The 25,053-nt window shown below is 35.2% G+C and overlaps 1 protein-coding gene across 14 annotated transcripts in view; it reads left to right on the forward strand.

Annotated features, from left to right (window-relative positions):
• PTPRK (protein tyrosine phosphatase receptor type K) overlaps positions 1-25,053 on the forward strand; it is a 576,007-nt gene that overhangs the window by 255,061 nt on the left and 295,893 nt on the right. For all 14 annotated transcript variants that reach the window (XM_032274360.1, XM_032274363.1, XM_032274362.1 and 11 more), the window contains exons 4-5: positions 22,197-22,278; positions 24,639-24,754. In XM_032274360.1, the coding sequence (XP_032130251.1) occupies positions 22,197-22,278; positions 24,639-24,754 (198 nt within the window). The remainder of the gene's footprint in view (positions 1-22,196; positions 22,279-24,638; positions 24,755-25,053) is intronic.

Genomic DNA, 25,053 nt, shown 5'->3' on the forward strand with positions numbered 1-25,053 from the left:
CATCAGTAATATTGGCCCCTGCCTCACAAGGTTGTTATGAGAAACAAATGAATTAATATTTTAAAGAGGTTAGAAGAGTTTCTACTACATGATCACTGTTATCTATGTGTTTGTTAGTAAATAACTAATTAAGAAGTTATTTATATTTATAATTTTCTGAACATTGAAAGATGAGTCTGTTTCAAAAATTAATTATTCATCTTAGCAGAATTTATGTATATTTGCACCTCAGTTATAATGAAATCAGTCCGAAATCATGTAGGACTGATTTTGTGGTGATATAATGATATACAGAGTAGGACAAGGTATATTGGATAATTGTGTAGATCTTTGAGTGTATTCAAAGTTTGGCTTTTAAGTGAGCTTGTCAGTTTGTTTCTCTCAGCTCTATTTTTAGTATTAATAAGATGTGACTATCAACAGCTGCTCTACACATGTGTATTAGTCTGTTTTCATGCTGCTGATAAAGACACATCCAATACTGGGCAGTTTACAAAAGAAAAAGGTTTAATGGATTTACAGTTCAAGTGGCTGGGGAAGTCTCATAAACATGGTGGAAGGCAAGGAGGAGCAAGTCACATCTTACATGGATGGCAGCAGGCAAAGAAAGAGCTTGTTCAGGGAAACTCCCAATTTTAAAACCATTGCATCTCATGAGACTTATTCACTATCACAAGAACAGCATGGGGAATCTCTGTTCCTTCTGTCCCCTATGATTCAATTACTTCTCAGCAGGTTCCCCCCCAGGACATGTAGGAATTGTGGGAATTACAATTCTAGATGAGATTTGAGTGGGGACACAGCCAAACCATATTAACACCTAGCAAGTGTTTTATGGGGATCAAATGAAATAATGTTCATGAAAATACTCTGTGAGCCAAGCCTGGTGGTGCATGCGTGTAGTCCCAGTTCTTCACTGAAGTGGGAGGATTGCTTGAGCCCAGGAGTTTAAGTTTGTAGTGCATTATGATCATGCTTGTGACTAGCCACTGCACTCCAACCTGGACAATACAGCAAGACCCTGTCTCTGAAAAAAAAAAAATACTTTGTAAACTATAAAGACCTATCCAAAGTAAATATATTCTTAATGATTATGACATGTATTTAAAGCATGGTACAGTTCTCTGCATTTGCTATAAATATATGATGGGAAAATGCCTACATAGAAATAGCAGAACTACATCTATCACTATTTATCTGATACCAGTATTTAAAACGGTGGACTGTTTTTCTTTAAAGAAAAACTTATCTTTCCTTATATTTAATTTCCTTGTTAGTAGTGGGTGCTTCGTACAATATTTCAAATAATATCACTCCTGAATTTGGAATAGATATAAAGGAGGCAGGTATCTTCTTCTTTAACTGGACCTACATCAGATGTGGGGAGGACCCCCTGATCTTACTGTGGCTTTTCTTCTTTTGTAATGTTTTAGCTTTGCAGCAAATCTCCACTGATGGCTATGATTTTCATTGTTGGCAGGGCAGTTTGCTTGATGTACTAGTCTGCTTCATACCAACCTCCTCTGTCCTCAAGGACCTCCTTGGAAAGAGACAGTTGTGCTTCTTCCAGAGCAAAGTGATTCACTACTTTGGCCTTTCCAAAAGTGGTGGTCTCTCACTTAGATGTTGCCTGGGAAGCCCTTAGAGTCCCAGTTCCACCTCACAAGGTGCTCTTTCATGTGAAGACAGGGAACCTCTTCTGTGTCCTCATGACAGCAGAGAAATCCCCATCCACTTATCAGGCACACCAGTGGTGTGTGCAGGAGCAGTTGCACTGACTCTTATGTGCTAACTGTTAAAGTTTTAGAAAGTTGTGATCTTGTTGTTAACACAGTCATTACTAATTATATCATGTATCATGTAAGTGATGAATCAAATAGATTATTTTAGAAACAGTAATAAATATTTAAAATATCACTTTATTATTTTTCTGCTTTTTATTATTACCTATGCCCTCTGCACAGCTTTATATCTGCTGTATTTTTATGGTAGAAAATACTGTATAATGCTCTCGCCATGGCCAAGATGATGCTAATGCACATCTCTCCCAATTCCACATTCTTTAACTTCACACTAGTAGCTTGAAATTGGCCACGGTGAGAGCATTTCTACCTCTGAAATCAACAAGTGCCACAAACCATGATCTGTCATTCCCCATCATTTGTTGAACATTTATCAGCAGACCACTGGGCTCACTGTATTCTGGTCTCTTCTGGTTCTACTGCTACAAACTACAACAGCAAGTGTTCCCCTATTAATAGTCTATAATAAGAAAGAAACTGCTTCTTCCTTCTTAGAACTTTTTACCAAATCCTCTCAAGAACTCTCTCATGAACCATTTATCCAGAAGCCAGTTGCCAGCCTCCTCTTCTCATAGGCACCCCAGTCTTAAGTGATGCTTCTAGAGTCTTCCTTGTGTTTGGCCGAGGGAACGTTCCTGTGGGGTAAGCACTTGCTGCTGCCCTTCCTTCATGGAGACAGGGAAGCTCATCACTACAGTACTGGACTTCTCAGCCTTGTCCTCAGGGCTCAGTTCAGATCGGCTGGGTGTCTGAAGGTGAAGGGCTGTGATAGGGCTGGGTCTGCCACCTCCTAGCAAACACTCAAAGAAGATTGGCCCAGTTTTTTATGAATTATCTGGAATGTAAAGCACTTAGAATTTTTTGTTTCATTTTGTCATTGGTTTTGGGACCCACCTAAAAATTCTTGGAAAAATATACAAGTACCATTTAACTTCATATTATAAAAAAGAACAAAAGAGTATTTCATTTAAAAATTTATTTCACAAAATAAACTTTTCATATAAATGCATCACATTGAACAAAATGGTAGGAATTCCTAGTGTCTAAGTCTCTAGTCCTAAACTGAATTTCCAAAGCAACTGAGCATTTAGTTGGTTTTAGAGACAGTGTCTGTCATTCTCTCCCTCTCCCTCCTTCTTGGCCTTGTCCCCTCCATAGCTCTGTAGCTGGGTCTAGTTAGGGTTTACCTGTATGCAAGACATAGGTAAACTTTGGTAAGTTAATGTTCTTTTCTTTGGTAAGTTAGTGTTGTTTTAGTATCTGGGGAGTCTAACGCTCTTTAAAACAACTCACTTCTAGAAAACAACAAAAAGAAAAGGCCAAAAATGTAGGATAAGATAACAGATATTGACGATCAGTGATTACATCTTAAGTCACTCAATGTGGTTCTCTTGAGATAAAAATCCTCTTTTAAGAAAGTATAGTTTATATTTTCACTTCTATGAACTTATTTGGTTTCAATAATTTAATGTTGAAGCTATGCCACATTTTGATTCTAGGGAGAAAACAGGTTGGAAACTACATAAAACTGGTGTATCAACAGTTTTGAGTTGCAGTATAACTTTCATTATGCTGTTTAATTTGTCATCCATAAAATTGGGATGAATCCAAATCTGGAAAGTAATATTTGACTGAATAGCAAGCCATACAAGCATCCACATAAAGCACACTTGATCAGTTTTGTCATTTCCACACATGGAGAGATTTTTCTCAGGCTGAGAAACTCTTGGTATTGGATTCTAGGCGTAATCATGTCACTCTTGTTTGTTGGTGCCATGAAATAATTAGGCTACCATGTAAGGGCCCAACTTGACAGTGTGCTTAAGAGAAGAGCATATATTCTTAATTCTTATAGAATTTATATTTTATATGAAAATTTGCTTGACACACTAGTTGCTTCTTTTTGCTTTTGATTTAACTGTTAATGTATCTCCAAAAGCTATTGCCCAAATTTGTCAAAATTCATATTTATGCTGTTCAATGAGCTACCACTAGCCAGATGCAATTATTTAAATTTAAATTAAATAAAATTTAAAGTATATTTATTCATTTGCACTAACCACTTTTCAAGTTATTGATGCCTGCAGGTGGCTGGCTAGTGGCTACCATGTAAACATACAGAACATTTTTATTGTGGTAGACAGTTTTGTTGGACAGTTCTGCTCTAGACAGAAGCTCTGCACACAGTACTTCCCCTTTAATAACTATAGACATTTGGCTAGTATCTACTGTATTACAAACATTTTGCTAATTCAAATTTGGAGACAACCAGATTTCATAAATAAATTATAATAAAATATACCTGTCAATGTACAATGTAGTGTTTCACCTATGTTATGTAATAAAGTATCTTAAATGCTAGCTTGGAAAATTTGCTGTTGTTTGTTACAATATTTTAAGATTTTTTTGTCCTCTAGAACATTATTCTCAAATTTTAAGTCCATATAACTATTGAAAAATCTGTAAAGTATTGATTTCTGCTTTTACATCTTTAATCAAAGAAGCCAAAAGAAATACAACAATGAATCATCTAATATGTTTAAACAAAAATTGAAGGGTTTTTCTTTTTTGAAGGTTTTATTGGTATAGAAAATAAATAAAGACAACATGGAATTTATATTTGGATGGGTAAAATAGAAAATGAAGTTTAGAGGCTTGACAGATCGACAGGTCAAGAGGGATAAAAAAGAAACTATTGCTATGTAAGCTCAGGATGAAATACTAAGTAGAAACCTTAGCCTAGACCTAAAAAGAGATGGAAAAGCTAAGAAAATTCAAATCAGTTTTGCAATTTAAATTTTTATTTTTAGATCTTCGAGGACAACTATATCATTAAATGTTAAGCCTACTAAAGCAGTATTTTTTAGGTGTCTTTAAAGTAACTTACTACAACTTCATGTTTTTTTTGCAACATCTTCTAATGTACTTGAAATTTCAGTGACACATGCTTTAAGTTGAATTGAGAAATAAGTTTGTTTTGAAATAATTTTTGCTGTACGTGCTTCTAAATTTGTTTGATAGTGTTTATATAAGTCTTTAATTTATTAGCAGATTAGGAAACTGCTTTCATAAATTGAAATTATACAAGCATCTTCAAGAAAGCATCTTTAAGAAAAATGTTCCACCTCTCCAGCTCCAATTAGAAAAGCAGTAATCTCCAGCCCAGCTGACTGGATGGCTGGCCTCTCTTCCTAACTTTCTAACTCGAATGGAGGCATACTACACGCCATTTGCTGTGCTAGATATTGTGGGTAGCAATGTTAAAGGCCATTTTCACCATTTTTTTTGAACATCCCCATGGTCAATGCCATCACCATTTCCTTCAACAACTGCAGTGATCTCCTTAATCTTGTCTCTGCTTCTGGATCTTGCTCTCTCCCGCAAACCACTTCTCATAGTCATCAAAACAAACTTCTTCAGATCATAATTCAGATTGTGTCACGCCTCTGCTGTAAGCCTGTTCTATTACAATTAGAACAAAAGCCAATCTTTTCAAAAATAGAATTTAAAATTTATATACATATGTATTTTAGAAAGTCATGTAATCAGAAGTGTAGTCCAGAGAATATTATACTCTCTAGGTCTAAGAAAAGATTTTCTAAATTATACAATTATATTTTGCTAAATACTTATAAATATTCAAACACAAACATCAGTAAAATGAAAAGTGAAATTCATTTCACCCATTTCATCCAATTTCTCCCCCAAGATGACTATTGTTAATTGGTTCTCTATAGTTTAAGGCCTTTCCTATGAAATTACATTCATGTTGTACATTTGCTTTACATATGCCATGGACCTGAAAATGAAAGCAATTGCGTGGAAGGGTTCTTATGTTACAGAAGAAAGTGACATTTTTAAGTTTCATTTTAACTTCCTTTAAATGAAAAGGAAAGAATGTTTTAAGTTTTATCTTCAACAGCTAGAAAAGTAGTATACTAAGAATTTTTATGGTCCTTTCCTAAGGATTTGTGATTTTCCAATAAAAGAATGAGAATTGAAAAAACACTGAATCATACTTCTAAAACATGCTTGAAATTATTTGCTTTTTTCTATTACTATTACTAAACCAGTGCAAATTTACTATAAGTAATGAAATCATTGAAGAAATATACAGAAAGTGAAAGTAATCCATAATCTCACCCTCTTTTCTTTCTACAGATGACCCTAATATTTTGACGAGTGGGACATACATATGCACATATGTATGTGCATATATGTACATGCATGTATGTGTGTACATGTGCACATTAAACGTTATATTCAATTGAATCATAATACTTAATATTGTGGTTTCTTTAATTAGCATATTGTGAAGAGCTTTCCTCTTCATATTCTATTTGTAAGCAAGCTGTCCCAATCTGACCACATCTCACTCTTAGTTTAGTGGTTTTGAACCATGGCATACAGGTGTTTTCTGGCAGTGGTGTTACAGGTGTAGAGGAAATTTGTCGTGTGATAACCTAGCCTATAGCATGAAGCCTGGAACTATTAACAGTTTTCCATTTACTTCAAAGTGCCACACAGATATTGTCATTTTCTGTTTGTTTTTCATAATATAAAAGTATTAGGGAAGCATTGCTAAAAATCTATGCTTTCCCCATCTCTCACCTCAAACATGGACTTCCCCACCCTCCTCCCAGCTTCCCTTGTTACCTCTCAGAGGCTCTTCTCCTCACAGCAGACTGATCTTTTAAAAACACGTCAGATATCAGGAATTTAGGAATTCTACCCCAGATATTCCACTGGCTTCTCAATGGAGTCAATAAAATCCAAGACAACTTCCCGTCTAGCTCCACATTAAATTGTCTTCTGCTCTCTGCCTCCCTCATTCAGCTTTCTGAATCTGGAATGCTCCAAGACTGTTTGTGTCTTAAAGGTTTGGTACCTGTCATTCCATCCACCTGGAATGGCATTCATTCCCTCTATCTTCCCATTCTAGTCTCTACTCATATTTTACCTTCTCAGAGGCTGACCTATTTACCCATCTCTACGAGTCTGTTCGTTAACTTCTTTGCCCCCTTGCCTTAGCGCTTCAATCACTGTTCCATATGCTTGTTTATTGTCTTTCTTCCATACTAGCCTGTTCTCCATGAAGGCATCAGCTTTGTTTCATGTTGTTCATCTCTTGTACATATCAGGTGCTCGATGAATAGTTGTTCAATGAAAAAGTGAACATACAGTGAAAAAAGTACATAGTGAAACTAACATTATTCATTTTTATTCCATGTTTGTTTCCTTTATTTCATTTTTCCTGGACAATTATCTCTAGTATTAGCATGAGCATTTCAGGAAGAGGCAAAAGAGAGATATTAGCCAGTTAAACCATGCATGATTACTCTGTCATATCAGTGAAAATGTAACATATTTTGATCTTTTTAACATAGTCAAGTGGATGTTTTCATACCTTGCTTGATTTAACACTATATTTTAGTCTTTATTATAGAAATTTTAAGAAATTTCACAAAACCAGTATTTTCTTGTAGAGGAATATAGGGACAAACAGAATGGTGATTTTCTTAAAAGTGTTATTTCTTAAAAAGAATAAAATTTAGTTTATATATAAAGAAAATGATTTTATTTCCAGACACTTTCCTCCCCAGGTGCCTCTCCTCAAATTATCACATTTAAATAATTCTCAGTGGTCCTAATTGATTTCTGAATAAAACATATTCTGGCCATTTTTCTTTTTCGCAGGATTTATTATGAGCCATGACAGTAAATTAGGTATTTTTACAAATCAGAGAACCTTCATATTTTTGAGAACTGAAACTTTGAACTAGATTAGTTGAGTAAATCATGTTGTTGTTGTTGTTTTTTTTTTGGTGACATGCAGCATAGAGAAAATTAAAAATGAATTTTCATAACTCTCCTATTTGTGAAAACTGGATTTAGCTTAAATTGAAAGGGGTGAAAAGTTGGCATTTTATTACATCATTTCACTTATCTTATAAATCTTAGAGTGAAGACAATGTTTATGACACTATTTAAAGTCTGAAATTAAATTTAAATAAAGCCTTTCTGAGACTTTTAGTTATTTATTTTAAACAGTTTTTGTTTTGTTATTATATTTTGGATTAAAAATTACATACACACATATTTGTATTCCTGAGAATATGTGCGATCCCTCCATGAATGCATATGTTAATATAGCACTAAAATCTAAATCTTTTCACATTATTGTATAAGTAAGTATGCAATAAATATTTCTTGATTGGTTGACTAACATCCAAGCATATTTAGGTATACTAGTACATGTTTAGGTCTTTCTGATGAGATTCCAATTCTTTGATTTGGTTGTTGCTACCACACTGACCTTTTTAAGGTGCAAATAACATTATCCCTTTTATAAAACTCTTTAAAGGCATTACAACACCTTTCAAAACAAAAAACAAAAGGGCAGACTCTTTTTTGTAGCATAGAAGTCCATGTAATATAAGGTCCCAGCTTTCAGTCTCCCAGGTCTTATGTCTTCTGTTCTGTTCTTCTTAACTAGATGTTCTATAAAATTGCTTGTGGCAAAAGATCATTATGTTTCCTTTTGTCAGTCTTTTGAAAATATACCTTATTTGGTCTGTAATGCCCTCTTTTTTTTTGCAGTTTTAAAACTGCTTGGAATCATTTCCTTTTTGAATCATCGTCTGCTTTCCCAGATAGAAAATAGTTGGCTTTCTCTTGTTCTGTGTTACTGCTCTATGTATGCCATAGATGTTTACCACGTAGAAGGTGTGGCTCAGCCTTTTATCCGTCTTTGTTTCCTTAGCGGTTAGAATATTTAGTGTGAGTTTACTACGTGCTGGGTGAATGAAGGATGTTTCAAAGGTCGCTTCCTCTGAAGTCTTGCGCTTTTCCCAGATGGAGTGATTTTCTCTCTCTCCTGAACTCTCTTAGCTCTCTTAACTGCTTTATCACAAATAACTGTGCTCTAGTTATTTCCTAACATGCTTATCTCCTCTGCCACGTTGTGACTTTCTTGAGGACAGGGACCAAAATTTAGGTATTTCTTTCTGTCAAATATTAGTCCCGCAAATATTAGATACTCCAAAAATTTCTTTTTGTTGAATAAACACACGGCCAATTGTTCAAATTTTTAAAAACTGGTATTTCATACAGGCTTATATTTTTGTTTAGCTGGGTATCTGATAAAGAAAACTCATGAACGCATTTATGGATTAATTTTATTTTCTTCTTGAAAAGGAAAAAGCACTGAAGGAAGCAAACTGGTTTTTGGAACCAGTTCCTCCACAGCTACCTATAGGATTGAAACTGTCATGTAACTTTTAGCTCAGTTTGGAGATCAGCCTAGGTGAGTGGTTCTCAAGTTTTAGCCTGCATCAGTGTGACCTACAGGAGCTGTGAAAACATGGATCAGTGGGTCCCACCCACAGAGTTTCTAAGAAGTTTCCAGGTGTTGTTGATGCTACTGGTGCCAGGACTGTGTTTTGATAACTTTTGACCTGATCTGTCTTACCAGTATTTTTCATCCTTCAGCATCTTGATAATTTGTTCATACTTTAATGCCAAAACGTGGAATCAGTGCAAAGGTTGAACAGCATAAACGTCTCCTGATGTCTTTGGCAAAGGCCTTCTATTTTCATAGACAACATCTAAAATCATTTGATTGGCTCTTTCAGTCCTCTGAAATCACTTTAGGTTAGTTTCTATTCTATACACTCTTCAGTAAAGGACATACTTGGTCATTATAATGTCTGTCACGTTCTCTCACTTATAACTAAATCCTGCCAATAAAATTAATGCTTTCCCTTGTCTTTTTCACCATCTGCCATATTGTGTTCTCAGTGAAGATGAGTTTATCTCTCTTCAACTATCCTTAAACCTGATTTTATTCAATTTATTTTTCTTTATATGAGTAACAAAATTGGTCTGTGAATCAGCCACATTTTAAATATATAGTTTCAAGCCGTAGTAATTGCACAAAGAGTTCCAAGAATTTCTTTCTCCCTAGTATTTCTTAAATTATCTATGTCAACCCATTTTTACTGATTGCCCGATACCCAGAGATGTTATAGGTATTCTTCAAAAAGTTTGTGATATGGAAAGGTTGTCATTTCTTTCTTTTTTTTACTAACTTCCGAATAATCCATGAGTACTCTAGGTAAAAATATCTTGCCTTATAATTTTTAGCAAGATTCTTAAAGTCTTACAAACTTCATATTTTACTGATTTATGACACATGAATATTTTAAGCGTATCGGCAAAAATTTGAGTTCATCTTCTGCAAAGAATCAAATGAACCATATACTTTTAGTGTCTTCATCTTATATATGTTTTAAGAAAAAAAGTCAAGATAAATATAGATGTGCATATTTGTGTATATGCACCCATTATTTTTAGTTGTGCTGGGATATCTTCCAAAGCTCCCCATTATTTTCTCCTGTCGAAGCTGACCATCAAATGTATTGTTTGTTACATCTCTTCTTTAGTTTTGACTAGGTTTTTACTAGTTAAAAGCACTAACATAATAAATTATATAATGATATGTAATTATATTTGTACTATTTAAACCTTATATAAAGATATCACTGTACTTGACTATTTGTCTTGTAAAATAAAACAGAAAATAAAAGTTCACAGGCTTTCTATCCCTAAATTCGACCAAGAGTACACAAACTAGTTACTCTTATAAACTTATGTCAAAACCTTTCCCTTCTCCCCTCCAACCATACCTATTTTTTTCAATAGAAAAGTTCATGGTACTTTTAAAATTACTTAATTCCTAAATCAATATTATGTAAGTAGAGAGTTCTCTTTTTACAAGAGGTTTAAACAAAACAATTACTCATTAATATGCCTGAATTTGTGATGTGAAAACTCAAGGTAGCATCTAGCTCAACTTTGCCTATAGGTAGACAAATCCATTTATCTTATCTCTTCACTAACAATTAATCATCTGGTTTACTTAAAGGTTGCTTTTCTTTATAAGTGCATACTGTCATCAGATATCACGTGTTAATAGATATTTAGTGTGATGGTACATGGAGGTTGAACTACTAATTTTAATTTTCCTTAGTTTCATAAGTATAAATTAAAGCTCTTGAGAGTTGTTTAAATTTGTCAAGAACAGAGTTACTGTGTTAGTTCGAAAGCATTATTTTTCAGATATAGTTGTGCAGGTGAAGTGATCTACTTCTGCTATGTGTAAGATTGGACTGTTGGTGCTAAAATTTAAAAGGTTCTGCTTGTGGATTGTAGGAAGACAAATGGCACATCTCTGGAAGCGAGGAAAGATAGTACTGTAATTCAGTGTCATGTTGATAGAAATAGAAACCTTAACCAGTCATCTTTTATTTTTGGCCCAGACAACCAACTATAAAATATAACCCAGATGGTGGAGCTATGATAGTAAAGATACAGAAATGACATTTTGCTGATGAATTTTCTGCTACTCTTTGCTTCCCTACTTTCGGTTTTATACCAGATCTTTTATGGTGTAAGTTGCTTGCTTATGTACCTAAGGACAGATCTATAGGATGAAAAATGTGTTTAAGGACATTTTTAGATCTTGGATTATTTCAGTAAACTTTTATTTTCCTCTTCTAATTGCCTTTTTGTTTTTTCCTCAATTTTTGCTAAACTCATATTCTAACATAAATTAGACTGAGCCATGAATAGTGGGTCCTATTTCAATTTTATTTCTGAGTTTCATCTTTAGGGCATTTGGGATATATTATTATGCTCTGCCTGTCTGTCTGCCTATATTGGAATTGGAAAGCCTCTAGAGAGAGAAGGGGGTTGGCATACCTTATACTGTGGTCTCTAGTTTCAGGCATTTTCACCACATTTAGGCCCTGAATTGAACTGGTAAAGGAACATGGAAAGGAGGCTTATTGATAGGGATGTCAGACTTCAGGAATGGGGAAGGTAGTGAGTTTGTGGTGCTGTTTTTATAGCACAAAAGAACTAAAAGGTGTACCTATGATGAATCATGAATCAGTTTCTGGTAAAGGTTAGCAAAAGGAGGAAGGGGCTAACATTTATAAGAAATCTCCTAAACTGTATACAAACTCTTTTAATCCTTACAATGACCTCATGAGGTCAGAACTAGGGCCTGAGTTGAGGTCTGTGGCTCAGAGTCGGGGCTCTGCTGCTGGGAACTCCGGTGTGCTCTGTGTTGAGTGGGTGTGCATGTGTGTGTCTCCCTCTTACCTTAAGGGTCTCTTTTGAGAAAGCAAGTATGTAATCCTTTCCACCCCCAGAGGCATCTTAATGATACAGAGAACATGCAGAGAACACAAAAACTTTTCGCGGGTTTATTTTGTTATATTATTCATTCTCAGTTCAGGTTTTGGATTTGTGAGAAGTCTGTCTTAGTCACTTTAAGAATAAGAAGTCATGTGTTTTTATACATATAAACCTGCATCAACATCTTTCTAATTAAAAACATCATTGATAATCTTTTACAAGTGCAAGATTTCAGGAATGCAGAATTAATTTAAATAACTAATGGACTATTATTATAACTTCAACATTCTAGCAATGCTCTGAAATGATTATTGTTCGTTCCTCTATTTAGATCTTTTAGATAGTTTTAGTGATTATATTAGGGATAGTCAACTCCCTGGGCTAATTTGAAACATAGGAATGTCCTATGCTTGCATATTCATTTCAGTATGGAGCCTTCTGAAAATCTCTCTCTTTGGGCTTTTCTTTACACAGCCTCCTTGGTATGCCTCTCTTAGATTTTATTTTTCTCCTTTTGATCTGTGGTCCTGACTTTTTACAGTTACCTGTACACTGCCATGTGCTTTGACTGATGTTCTGTTGTTTATTAGGCAAAACACAACATCACTCTTGAAAGGGTTCCAGTTAGGTGGATGCCATAGCTGCTTTTCATGCAACTGCACTCTGGTTATACCTGATGTCATCCCTGTTAGATAATGTGGTAGTCTTTCTCATCATTTGGGCAATTGGTAATGCTAACTTCAGAATATTTTTGTAATCAAAGCCCTTGTAATTGGATACATTGATGTTTTATTAAAGAATAGCTGGTGACATTAGCATTCTAAAATCAACTTGTCACTGTAATATTAATTACATTGATAGATGGATACATAGAATTATGTGGACGTGTGTGTGTGTGTGTGTGTGTGTGTGTGTGTGTGTGTACACAGTGAAAGTGAAAGAATATTTAAACCTATGTGGTAGCTTCTGCTGAGTGGCAGATGCTTTAACTATGCAAAAGGCCTGTATGTATTCAGGTATGAGAATGTTGGTTTTTAGAATCTCTGGAGCCCTAATTACTCCATGTAGACAGTAAAATCCTGATGTAAAGTTTTGATAGGACTGATTTTTCTAAAGAACTAGGCATTTTTAATCTCAGGACATCTTAAGGAAAATTATACATCTATGAGTCATGGAAGTGCTAAGAATAGCTAAAATCTGAAATTCATAGGGGTTAGATGAAGAATTGATTTGGGCTTGATTATATGTCTTAATTGCCTTCCATATTTAGTTGACATATAACTAGAACCACCTAATTACTTTCTCAAGCAACTCTAAAATCAAAGAGTTTACAAATAGCCAAATAGTTAACTTTAGCAACTCTAAAGTCAAAGAGTATACAAACATTTCTCTTGCTTACATATTTTATCTATGTATCTTTTGTGATTGCAGGTGTGTATCTCCTTCATGAACTAAATAAACAAGTAAACAATCAATAGGAAAAGGTTAATAAGAATTCATCAGTTTCAAAGTCTGAAGTCCTTGACTAAGGCCCTTTCACACTTTAGATTCTTAGAAGCAGACATGGGTCAATAGGCAAACCAGCCTGGCTTGCAGGGATCTGATGAACAGAAGCTCCTTTTCTCTAATGCTTTCTGCTGATCCTTAGGTGAGAAACCACAATTCCAAATTGACAGTGTCTATGAGAGGAGCTACAGTGAGTGACAGTAACTGCTAGTTGTGCATTACACTTTTGGTATCACCTGTCAATTATATATATCTTCATCTTTATGTATGGGTGAAAATAGAACATTCACATTTGAAAAGTAGCTAGATTCTAGAATTTTAAGTTTTCAAATAGGTACTTGACTTACTCTATAGAAAATCTTCTGGGACTTATCAGCAGAAATTTATGCCTTGTAGTATTATTTAGCTGTGCAGGGGAGGTTTATGTTTTCATGATTACTACTATAGCTTGGGAAAATTATCTAGAACTTTCTCAAGGGAGTGTCATTGTATTATTTCAACACAATTTTGTGAGTTAAGTAAAAATGAGCTAAATGTATATTCCCATAGTTCCCTTTTAGGCAAAACCTTTAACTAGAATCCACAAATACTGCATCATTGTTTTCTGTAACATATTGGGACTTTTTCAGCCCTGACGCTCAATGGGATTCATGTCATTCAATGATGTTGTGAGGAACATGACAGGCATTGTCCTCAATGAGTTTTTATTTTAATAGAGGAGATAAACATCAAATGTTTACTTAGAGTTAATTATGTAATTATAATCATGATCTGTTTGTGGATATAGCCTACAGACACTTTTTCCCAATATTCTCTAAGAGAGAAGATATTAATTCCCAAGTAGCTTAGATCAATGGGTAGTGTGTTAGTCCATTTGCATGCTGTTGATAAAGACATACCTGAGACTGGGAAGAAAAATAGGTTTAATGGACTCACAGTTCCATGTAGCTGGAGGCCTCACAATCATGGCAGAAGGGGAAAGGCACGTCTTACATGGCGCAGCAAGAGAGAATGAGAATCAAGTGAAAGCGGAAACTTCAGATCTGTGAAAACCATCATATTTCGTGAGACTTATTTACTACCACAAGAACAGAATGGGGGAAACTGTCCCCATGATTCAGTTACTCCCTCCACAACACATAGGAATTATGGGAGCTACAATGCAAGATGAGATTTGAGTAGGGACACAGTCAAACCATATCAGGTGGGAAACACCTTTGCATCTTTGAGGTTTTTTTTTTTTTCTTTCAACCATGTCATCATCCTTATTATTACTTTTCACTGGACTTGAAATTTTGTTTTACTCATCATGAACTTGGGTACCAGCATAATTTAGAGTTGCTCTGTCCACTTTCAAAACTCACTGCCCTCTTGATGACATCAGTATATGTGTGGAATGCACCTGGATAGTTTTTTGACCTCACCACTTCCAAAGGTCACCCCTCTGTTTACTACTCTGGTTACCTGGATGTTGTAATATCTCACAACTGCTCCAACTTTATGCATATGTATCTTACTGACTAAATGTAAACCTATCTTTCTCTACTATACTCATTTTGCTTAGATCATCTAATAACTTTATGGAGAGCTCCAAGCCATCAAACCATCTATCTTTGGCTAGTTCATCAACTGCTTATCATATCAAAATTTGACTTCATTATGTTAATTTTTGTTATACAATTACTGTTTCCATAAACTTTTTACTTTTATTCTATCTACTTTTTCTGGGCTTATATGAAAAAAATATACTGTTTTTTAAAAACCACACTAATGATAGATTTGATCACAAGAAATTCAGGGTTATCAATTTCAATTGGATCCAAATAACTGGAAATTCTACTACTATATTTTTCTGCTCTCTTTGTTCTTCTACTCTCTATTTAGGCTCCTTTCAATTTTCTCCAGACTTCAACCACTCCTTCTTCTCACCAGCCCATTACTTATAGCTAAGAAAATTGAAGCCATGTAATAGGAACTTCCTTAGCTACCAGTCCTAAAAATTACATTTTCATGCATCTTCTCGTTTCCTCTTGTTATAAAAAAGGCAACGCTCCTCTTACAACCTGTGATTGGATCTTATCCTGTTTCACACTAACAGTTATCACTTTTTTCATATGTACATGCAAATATTCACTACCAAATTGAATTATCCTCATCAATATCTAAACATGTTTAAGTGTTTCTTATCAAAGTAATAAGAAAAAAAAAAGAACCCTTCCTTGGTCCCGTATCTTCTTCTATCCTTAGTCAAATTTCTCTTTATCCATTCAGACAAACTTCCTATAAGCATTCTTAAACTTGCTGTCTCTGTGCCTTCACCGTGTTCTTCATTGCCCAATATGGTTTCCACTTCTATTCTTCATACAGACCACTCTTTCTTTGGACACTTTTGATCTCAATGGCACAAATAACGGGCATTTTCAATAACCATTTAATGTAGTATTTGGCCAGCATTTAGTTCCTGACATCTCTTCTCCTTTAGATACTCTTTCATCACCTTTTGTGATGCCATGTACTTCCATTTTCCTTTTGTAGTTTTACATATTTAATTTTTTTTCCATTTCCCTCTGTCCTCTTTATAGCCTCATCTTCCTTAATCTTCAATCAGAGATGAAAGTATAGGGCAAAGAGAGAAAAAGACTGAGGATACATCTTGTGGAACTACAATGTTTAAGTTTCACATGGTAGAATTCAATTATATGTAATGATGTTTATATATATATACATCTAAGTAATGTGTATACATACATACATATATATATACACACATATATAGTCTTGTTATTATTTGTTGAATATCTGCTTTGTGATAGACAATATATGAGCTTTGAGGATGCAAAGTTAACTACAGCTCCTAAATTGGAGGTCACACCTTGTGATGAGAGATACAGATGCATGTGCTTCAATGGTATTCATAGGGTGGGATCTGCAGGGTTGACCTGTCTTTGTATGTGTTACAGATGACTATCTTGTTTGTTACTGAAATTTGGGCATGCATATTTAAAAATAGGCTTTGATTTTGGCACGTTTGTTCTTTGAAGGCAGATGTGTAATTTGTTTTGAACTTTAGCAAAATTTAGTGTTTAAATATAAAATAAAAGACTATGAATTTAAGGAGGTTTACAGGAATTGAACACTAGTTTATTCTATGCTTTTCCAATCTGGGATTGGGGGTTAGGTTTTTAGTGGAGGAAAAAGGGAATGGAAGAAATATAATTTTAGTACATGTGTCTTTTATGATTATTTTCCGCTCATAACAGTGGTGCTACTTAACATAGCATGCTTACTGTGTGGCAGGAGATGTGTTAAATGTTTTATGTGCATTATCTCATTTAATCTTCCATATAAAGTTTCCTTTATAGAAAAGGAAATTGAAGTTTACATTTTATATAAGTTATAGTTACAGTTAAAGGGTATGAACTAGGTTGGGCATGGTGGCTGATGCCTGTAATCCCAGTACTTTGGGAGGCTGAAGCAGGCAGACCACTTGAGACTAGGAGTTCAAGAACAGCCTAGCCAACATGTTGACACTCTTTCTCTACAAAAATACAAAAATTAGTCAGGCGTGGTGGCATGTGCCTATAATTCCAGCTACTGGGGAGGCTGAGGCATGAGAATTGTTTGAACCCGGGAGGCAGAGGTTAGAGTGAGCCAAGATCGTGCCACTGCACTACAGCCTGGGTGACAGATCAAGAGTCTGTCTCATAAAAAAAAGAAAAAGAGTATTAATTATATACATGTGTGACTTTGGAGCCTGGGCTCTTAACACTATGATATATTGAAATAATATTAAGGGGAGATTTTTTTTTTCAGATTTTTTTAGTATCTATAATATCTTGTATTACATATTTCACATATTATTTAATCATTTCATATATACCATTCAGTCTTCACAAGAATCATATGATGTAGGGAAAGGCAATATTGTCAATATGAGGCTACAAAGACCCAAGTTAAGTATTAATAACTTGCTTGGGTTACATGTGCTAGTAGACCAACAACCAGATCCCAGGCTTCTGGACATCCAGTTCAGCTTTCCGTTTTAGGAGACACTTCCTCTGGATTAATCCCATTTGCTAGAGGATAAAGTTATCTTTGTTCTTTAGGGTTTCCCATCTCCCCCAAATTTAATTCAACTTCATTTCACTTATTTAGTTAATAACCCAGGACTGTTGCTGGAGTAGCAAAAATTTGATTAGAATCATCACCTTCAGTGTTTCAGGTAATGGAGTGGAGTAAAAATGGCTTGGAAAGCAGAGCCCATTCATTCTGCTCCCAGGCTGGCCTCCTGGATGGTTTAAAATTGACAACTGGTATGGCTTACACTGCTCTCTTCTTCTGCGAAGGCTGGTTGACTACTTGACATCAAGCATTAGATCTGACCTGAGCATTAGCCCAAGCACACTTTGCGTAATTAAGCTATTGAGATTTGTTTTCCCTGACTGGACAGAAGAGCGCTACAAGGTGAGGGCTCTGTTGAAGTGATAAAGCTGATTAGATCCTTAGCAGTAAAGGAATCTGATCTTAGAAATTTCTTCTACCTGTCGTTAATGAGGCAAAGACAACATTTAGCAGGTAAAATGAGGTCACTAAGAAGAGAAACTTTTTTAAAAAAAATAATCAATTATTGTGCCTCCTTTCAAATCAAGGCCTCAATTTATTGTCTTGAATAAAGCTCAGTTTAAATGAACACATAAGAAACTTTTTCTCAGGGGTGTAGTAATCTTGTTTAAAGTACAAGAAGTTAAATAAGAAAGTGAAGCTAGGGTAGACCTAGAAGTTAAAATAATTTAACGAATACTCACAACAACAAAACTGAAATAACAAACAATATGTGTGATTTATTCATTAGAATGTAATTTTTTTCAAAAAATAATTTGTAAAAACTTTTTTTCTATAACTTATCTTTCCTTAAACCAATAATCAAACAAATAAAACTTATTTTCCTAGGATACATTTATACAGACTTCAGGTATTAACAATGTTGATAATCACACCTTTTAGTTTAGGTAGCACCTTTGCATATGCTACTATTTAATCCTTAGAAACCTTCTTTTTGAAAGCTGTATTATATTCATGTTATAGGGTTAACACTTAGCACTAAAAGTTTCAGATCCCAAATTTATGTGAATCCTCAAGAATTTGTAAACAGGGGCCGGGCGCGGTGGCTCACGCCTGTAATCCCAGCACTTTGGGAGGCCGAGGCGGGTGGATCATGAGGTCAAGAGATCGAGACCATCCTGGTCAACATGGTGAAACCCCGTCTCTAATAAAAATACAAAAAAAAAAAAAATTAGCTGGGCATGGTGGCGCGTGCCTGTAATCCCAGCTACTCAGGAGGCTGAGGCAGGAGAATTGCCTGAACCCAGGAGGCGGAGGTTGCGGTGAGCCGAGATTGCGCCATTGCACTCCGGCCTGGGCAACGTCTCAAAAAAAAAAAAAAAAAGAATTTGTAAACAGGAGGGCTTGTAGTATAACACAGGTTTTTTTCACCCCTGTGAAGGTGGTCTGTACCACAGTTGTCTCAAGTTATACACTATTTAAAGTTTTTGATCCTATCCTCTATTTCTTGCTAAGCCTTTGTTCCAATATCTAGAAAATGACATAGGAATTACGTTCACACTAAATACATTTATGTGAAATGTAAATCATATACACACACATATTACGCATACTCCCGTGTTATAGATACTATCCTATCATGAAGCATCCTGCTCACAACAAAGACCCCATCCTCCATTTCACCTTCAGCTTATTCCAGTAAAATCAGTTGTCACAAAGGGCAAAATTGGAGTAGAAAAGAAGTAACATAGGTTGTTTACGATTGGGACAGATGGAAGGGAGATGAGCCATCCATTCCAGTGGCTTACCTTGTCTCATTGTTACTGACTTTGGGTTGGTTGTAAGAGTATGGTGTGAGAATGGGAAGAGTTTAATGGAACCATACTGCTGTCTTGTCAATATAATATCTAGTCAGTGTGCTATTTAAAACGAAATTCATTTTTTAAATTTAAAGTTTACTTAACATTTTTAGATGTTTAAAGGAAATTTAAACTCTAAAGTCTACTTAAATACTCTGTGTCTTCTTCTTTTTCTTGAGAGGCAACGTAGTAAAATTTTCAAAAGCAACTTGGAGGCAGGATGGGTCAGGCCATTCTGAGCTTCACCACTTGTTAGCTTTTAGGCCTTGGTTCAATTACTTTTCTTTAAAATGAGCATGAAAATAATACCTACCTAGTATGATTGTAATGAGGATTAAATGCATTTATTTGTGTGTAAATGTGTAAGTGTGCATCGCTTGGGACAGTCTACTTTATATAGTAAGTGCTCAATAAATGTTACTTATTATCAACCCAGTCAATCAAGCTTCTCCTCCTCCACCAGAGTAAAAATGTCCTGATTACCTAAGAGCTAACCCCAAGTGATACTTATTAGTTTCAATTTCTCTTGACCTCTTTCTTGTATTAGACATTATTTGCCTTTACCTATGTCTTTTTGGAAAAGTCAGCCTCCCAAATTTTCAAGTTGTTTTTCTATTTCTGCACGGCTGCACCAAGCTTTCACTGTTTTCACCTCCTCCTACTAGAGGTTTTCAGTCTGTGCTAAGCTAGAACCATAGCCTGATCTCAGAATTGGCAAATACTCCTATGGGAAAGAATAAAATGGCTAGAGATTATTAGATAACACCAGAGAGGCTCTCACCTCCTGAAATCTGTGTGCATCTAGATACCGTCGTTTACACACATATCTGAAATCTTTAAGTTATGGTTATTACAATATTCCTGGCCTTTTCTAATCCTTTTATTGAGAGTGTTGTGAGCTGCTTGAAACCTCCTGGTACCACTCTTCCTTTCTTAACCATTTGCTGTTGGCTTTATCTTTCCTAGTGGACTTTTCAGTCTTGACCTTTCATTTCTAGTAATTTTCTCCTCTTACTTATCTTCTTATGGCATCTTGCTCACCGATCACTTTAACTTTGAATCAGTAGCTAACTCCCTTCCATGGAGTTATCTGATATCCTTCATCAGATAACTTTAAAATTTGTGCCTTTATTGTATGCTCATAATTTTCTCTTCCAAATCTATCTAGTTATCACCTAAGCGTTTTCCCCTGTATCATAGGCAAATGATATTTGAAATGTCCAAAATCTACTTCATTATTTTCTTCCTCAATTTGTTTCCTTTTCTGTGTTGTTATCCTGACAGCATCATTCACCTGGTAGCCTAAGCTAGAAATCATTGAGTTGTCCTATATTTCACAACTGAGTCAATAAGTTCTACCTTCTCTGCTTCCTTAGTATTATTTGTATCTTTCCTTTTTCTTCTCATCTCACCATTCACACTACTTCTAGCATATTAACTATCACTTTTTTTCTTCCAGACCATCTTTCACTTTATAGCCAAATGTTTCTATTAGACCAATTTGATTCTGTTTTATTCTTACTTTAAATATCAACTTTCATAACATTTTCTAAAATGCTTTGCAAATACTCTAATACAATGTATGTATCCCCATGAATAAAGGAGTCAAATACAATATTGAAATGCTGAATGCTAAATCTGTTTTCTCTTGAAAGTCATGGCGCACATTATTAGTGTTACACTTTTTTTTTAAGAGTCAGGGTCTTGCTCAGTTGCTCAGGCTGGAGTGCAGTGGTGCCATCCTAATTCACTGCAGCCTTGAACTCCTGGGTTCAAGCAATTCTTCCACCTTTGTCTCCCAAGTACCTGATACTTTAGGCACATGCCACCACACCCAGCTATTTTTTTTTCTTTTTTTTTTTTTTTTGTGGAGACAGGATCTTGCTATGTTGCCCAGGCTGGCCTTGAACTTCTGGGCTTAAGTGTTCCTCCTGCCTCAGACTCCCAAAGTGTTATATAATAGGTGTGAATCACTGCACCCAGCCGCAGTACACATTAAAAGAAAGGTCATGCGAAGCTTTGCTATTGACTATAACTACAAAACTCTGTAAGATGAGCTCTTATTTAAACATAGAAGCCTTCTTTTTCTTAACATTCTTAGATATGGAACTATTGAGTGCCTTAATCCTGACCTCACTCCCATGGTATTTGAGGCCTTCCATGCCTACCTCTCTAATCTCATCTCTTCCCATTTGAGCCTTTGTAGCAATAGAGATTATATTTATTTAGTTTTTCAAACATGCCATCCCAATCTTTTTCACTGTATTTGTTCCTTTGGTCTGGAACACCAACAATCAATTGGTTGACACCCATCCTTGAAAATTCAGCTATTTAAAACACAGATTATTCTATTGATGTGTTCAGTGGTTTGCATACTGCTTAGAACATAGTAGGTGCTCCATATGTGTTAAGTAAACAACAAAAATGGAGAAAGTCAATATGTGAAAGTTTACTTTTAAAGAAACTAGCTATGTCTGCCTAGTCATTCTATTTGTTACCTATTCAGGAAAATAACAATACTTGACAAGAGCTGCTTTAAAAATTTAACCTGCTTTACCTCAGTAATGTAATTGTTCTTCAAATTTTGTTTTTTGGTTTGTTTACCTATACGAATTTTAAGAAATTATTGTACATTAAAGGTCAAATTTTTAATTTTTATTGAACAAAAATTAGATTTACTTTTGCATATATATAACGATTCCCCTCCACTGTAGACATCCCTTGAAAATGATTGTTGTAAATGTTTTCTGTTTCTTTTTGACAGGTAATATTTGAAGCCGAAGTCTCAGGAGGGAGAAGTGGGTATATTGCCATTGATGACATCCAAGTACTGAGTTATCCTTGTGGTAGGTTGTGATTAAGAATTGTATTTTTCTGTGTCCTTTCAACACTTGCCTTATATCGGCAGTGACTATTGATTGTTTATCACTTGGTCATTGCTGTCTCTCTCGTTGTTGTTAGTCCTAGTCTTCTATTGAGTTTTAAAAGAAAACAGATATATTTCTAGAGTTTTTGAATCCAATATTTTTTCAGACTTTAATTATACACATATTAGGAGATTCTTCTAAATTATTACATTACTGAGAACAAAATATACAGGTAAAGGCAACTCTTAGGCGGAATTGTTCTTTTTTGGCATTAAATTGTCTAGAAAAACAGAGAAGAGTAGCAAATCAGAGTTCAACAGAAAGGAAAATAAAAAGAAGCCTCATGAAGTTATTTGATCTGCTAATTTGAGGACTGGGGTGAAATGAAGAGAAATAATTAGTTCACCTTATTCCAAATTTAGGACTACCTTTTTTTCTCTATCATAATAAATATCTGGCTAACCCATGAGGTCAGAAGTTTTAGACCAGCCTGGCCAAAATGGTGAAACCTTGTCTCTACTTAAAAAAAAAAAAAAAAAAAAAAAAGAAAAATTAGCCAGGTGTGGTGATGCGCGCCTGTAATCCCAGCTACTCAGAAGACTGAGGCAGGAAAACCACTTGAATGTGGGAAGTGGAGGTCGCAGTGAGCTGAGATCATGCCACACACTCCAGCCTATGCAACAAAGAAAGACTCAGTCTCAAAAAAAAAAAAAAAAAAAAGAGAGAGAGAGAGCAAACAAAACAAGAAATTTGGTTTATTAATACACAGTTTTGTTATGCCTTTAATGCACCTTGATTGGTTTTCAGATGGTGTACCTAAATTTGTGTTTACATCACATTCTGTGAAAATTAATTACTGCATGCATTCAATAGAGCCAGGCAAAAAACAGCTGGCATAAATTCAGACTTTACCTATATTTCCCAACAGCAGCATTTTATAAGGCCTGCAAATTCCGAATTACTGTTCCGCAATCCTCCCTAGTAGAAGCATATCTAACACACTGTAAACAGCAGTATGGGGCCCCTTGTGAGGGCCAAGGCTTGTGCTTCTGCTGAGTGGTTGTTAAACTCAGGTGTGCTTCAGAGTAAACTATAGCCATGGTAAATCACAGATTGCTTTGCTCTTCCCCTTTTTCTGATTCAATAGGCCTGGGGTGGGGCCTGAAAATTTGCATTTCTGATTCCAGTGCAGCTGATGTTGCTGGTCTAGAGTTTATAAATTGAGAACTGCTGCTTTAGCTTCCGTTCTAACTTAGGGATTCCTTATTTTAAATCTCTTCCTGAGAGGTAAGGTACTAGAGAAAGATGTAGGCAGTGTCAAATTATATATACCATGTGTTTGTTGGTAAATTCTAAGCAAAAAGAGAACAAAATCATCTCACTTAAAGTTCAAGCTGGTTTACTATGCTCTTTAAGTCTGTAGTTTAAGAGAACTGTGTTTTTATCTACACTTCATTTTTCTCTTATTGAATGATAAGTATTAAGGAAAGGATTTCATAAGTATATAGAAAATTGTGAATTGAGCCTAACAGCAGTTTTAGGGTGATATGGTCCTCTGTGAGCTTTTCTTATTACTTCTGAGGCTTAGCTTTTGCTTTTTATATAAATTTCCTTTCAATGGGAAACATGGATGAGGCTTCAGTTTTAAAAGGTAATTTCAGAGAATACTTGTTTGACAGTCATAAATATCACTTACATTTTGACTACGATCATCATTTTTGTTGGTCTAATATAGATATTTCTTTTGGATTACCATACGATGGCTACAATGGAATAAGTAAATTTAACAGTTTAGTTGATGTTCTATTTGCAAGAAATAAAAACATTCCCTTGTTCTTTGAAGTGCTAGCGGGTTATAACCATTGATTTTTTTTTTTAAAGAAAGATCTAACTGCTTAAATTGTAGCCGAATAAGTTCAATGGCCATATAACTGTCAGCAGTTTAGAAATCATTATATGTTTTCATTATATTTTTAGATTAGACTCTGATTTTGTATCAATTTAATCTCTGGGTTGCTTTGACTTGTAACTATTTTATTATCATCCATATGCAACAAGCTATGGCAGCAGTTCAGCAGCAACTGTTGAGTGCTCACTTTGTAGAGAACAACACTCCAGCAATTATGAAACAGTAAGTAATAGAGCTACTGAGAAAAAGAGAACTATGAGAGTCACAAAGGAAATGGTGTCTTCCAGTGCAAAAAAAGCCCCTCAGTTGTCTTGTTTATGATGTTAGTCTCAGCCAAAGGTAAAAACACTAACGAAAATATAGTTGGAGAAAAGTAACATGGCGTATTTTCTTCATATGAAAACAAACATATTTTTTTCTCCCTCCACAGATAAATCTCCTCATTTCCTCCGTCTAGGGGATGTAGAGGTGAATGCAGGGCAGAATGCTACATTTCAGTGCATTGCCACAGGGAGAGATGCTGTGCATAACAAGTTATGGCTGCAGGTAAGGCCAAATTGGCAGCTGAAATAAAGAGTATACTTTATGTTTTTAAAAAATTACAACTGGACTGTTTGTGGTCTCAACCTCTTGAGGGTGTGTGTGTGTGTGTGTGTGTGTGCGCGCGCGCATGTGGTGGGACAGGCTGTCTGTGTGAATTTGACTGCAGATTCACGTTAGAGATTTCCTTTTCTGGAATAAAATGCATGGGCAAATAATTAATAAGTGTTTTTGTTAGTATCTAGTGAAACGTAATAATTTTCTCTGTTATATTCAAACTGCAAAAAATTCTCTAGATCCATTTG

This window comes from Sapajus apella, unplaced genomic scaffold (genome assembly GCF_009761245.1).
Source record: "Sapajus apella isolate SASKATOON/1434 unplaced genomic scaffold, GSC_monkey_1.0 scaffold6, whole genome shotgun sequence".
In the NCBI taxonomy this organism is placed as follows: domain Eukaryota; kingdom Metazoa; phylum Chordata; class Mammalia; order Primates; family Cebidae; genus Sapajus; species Sapajus apella.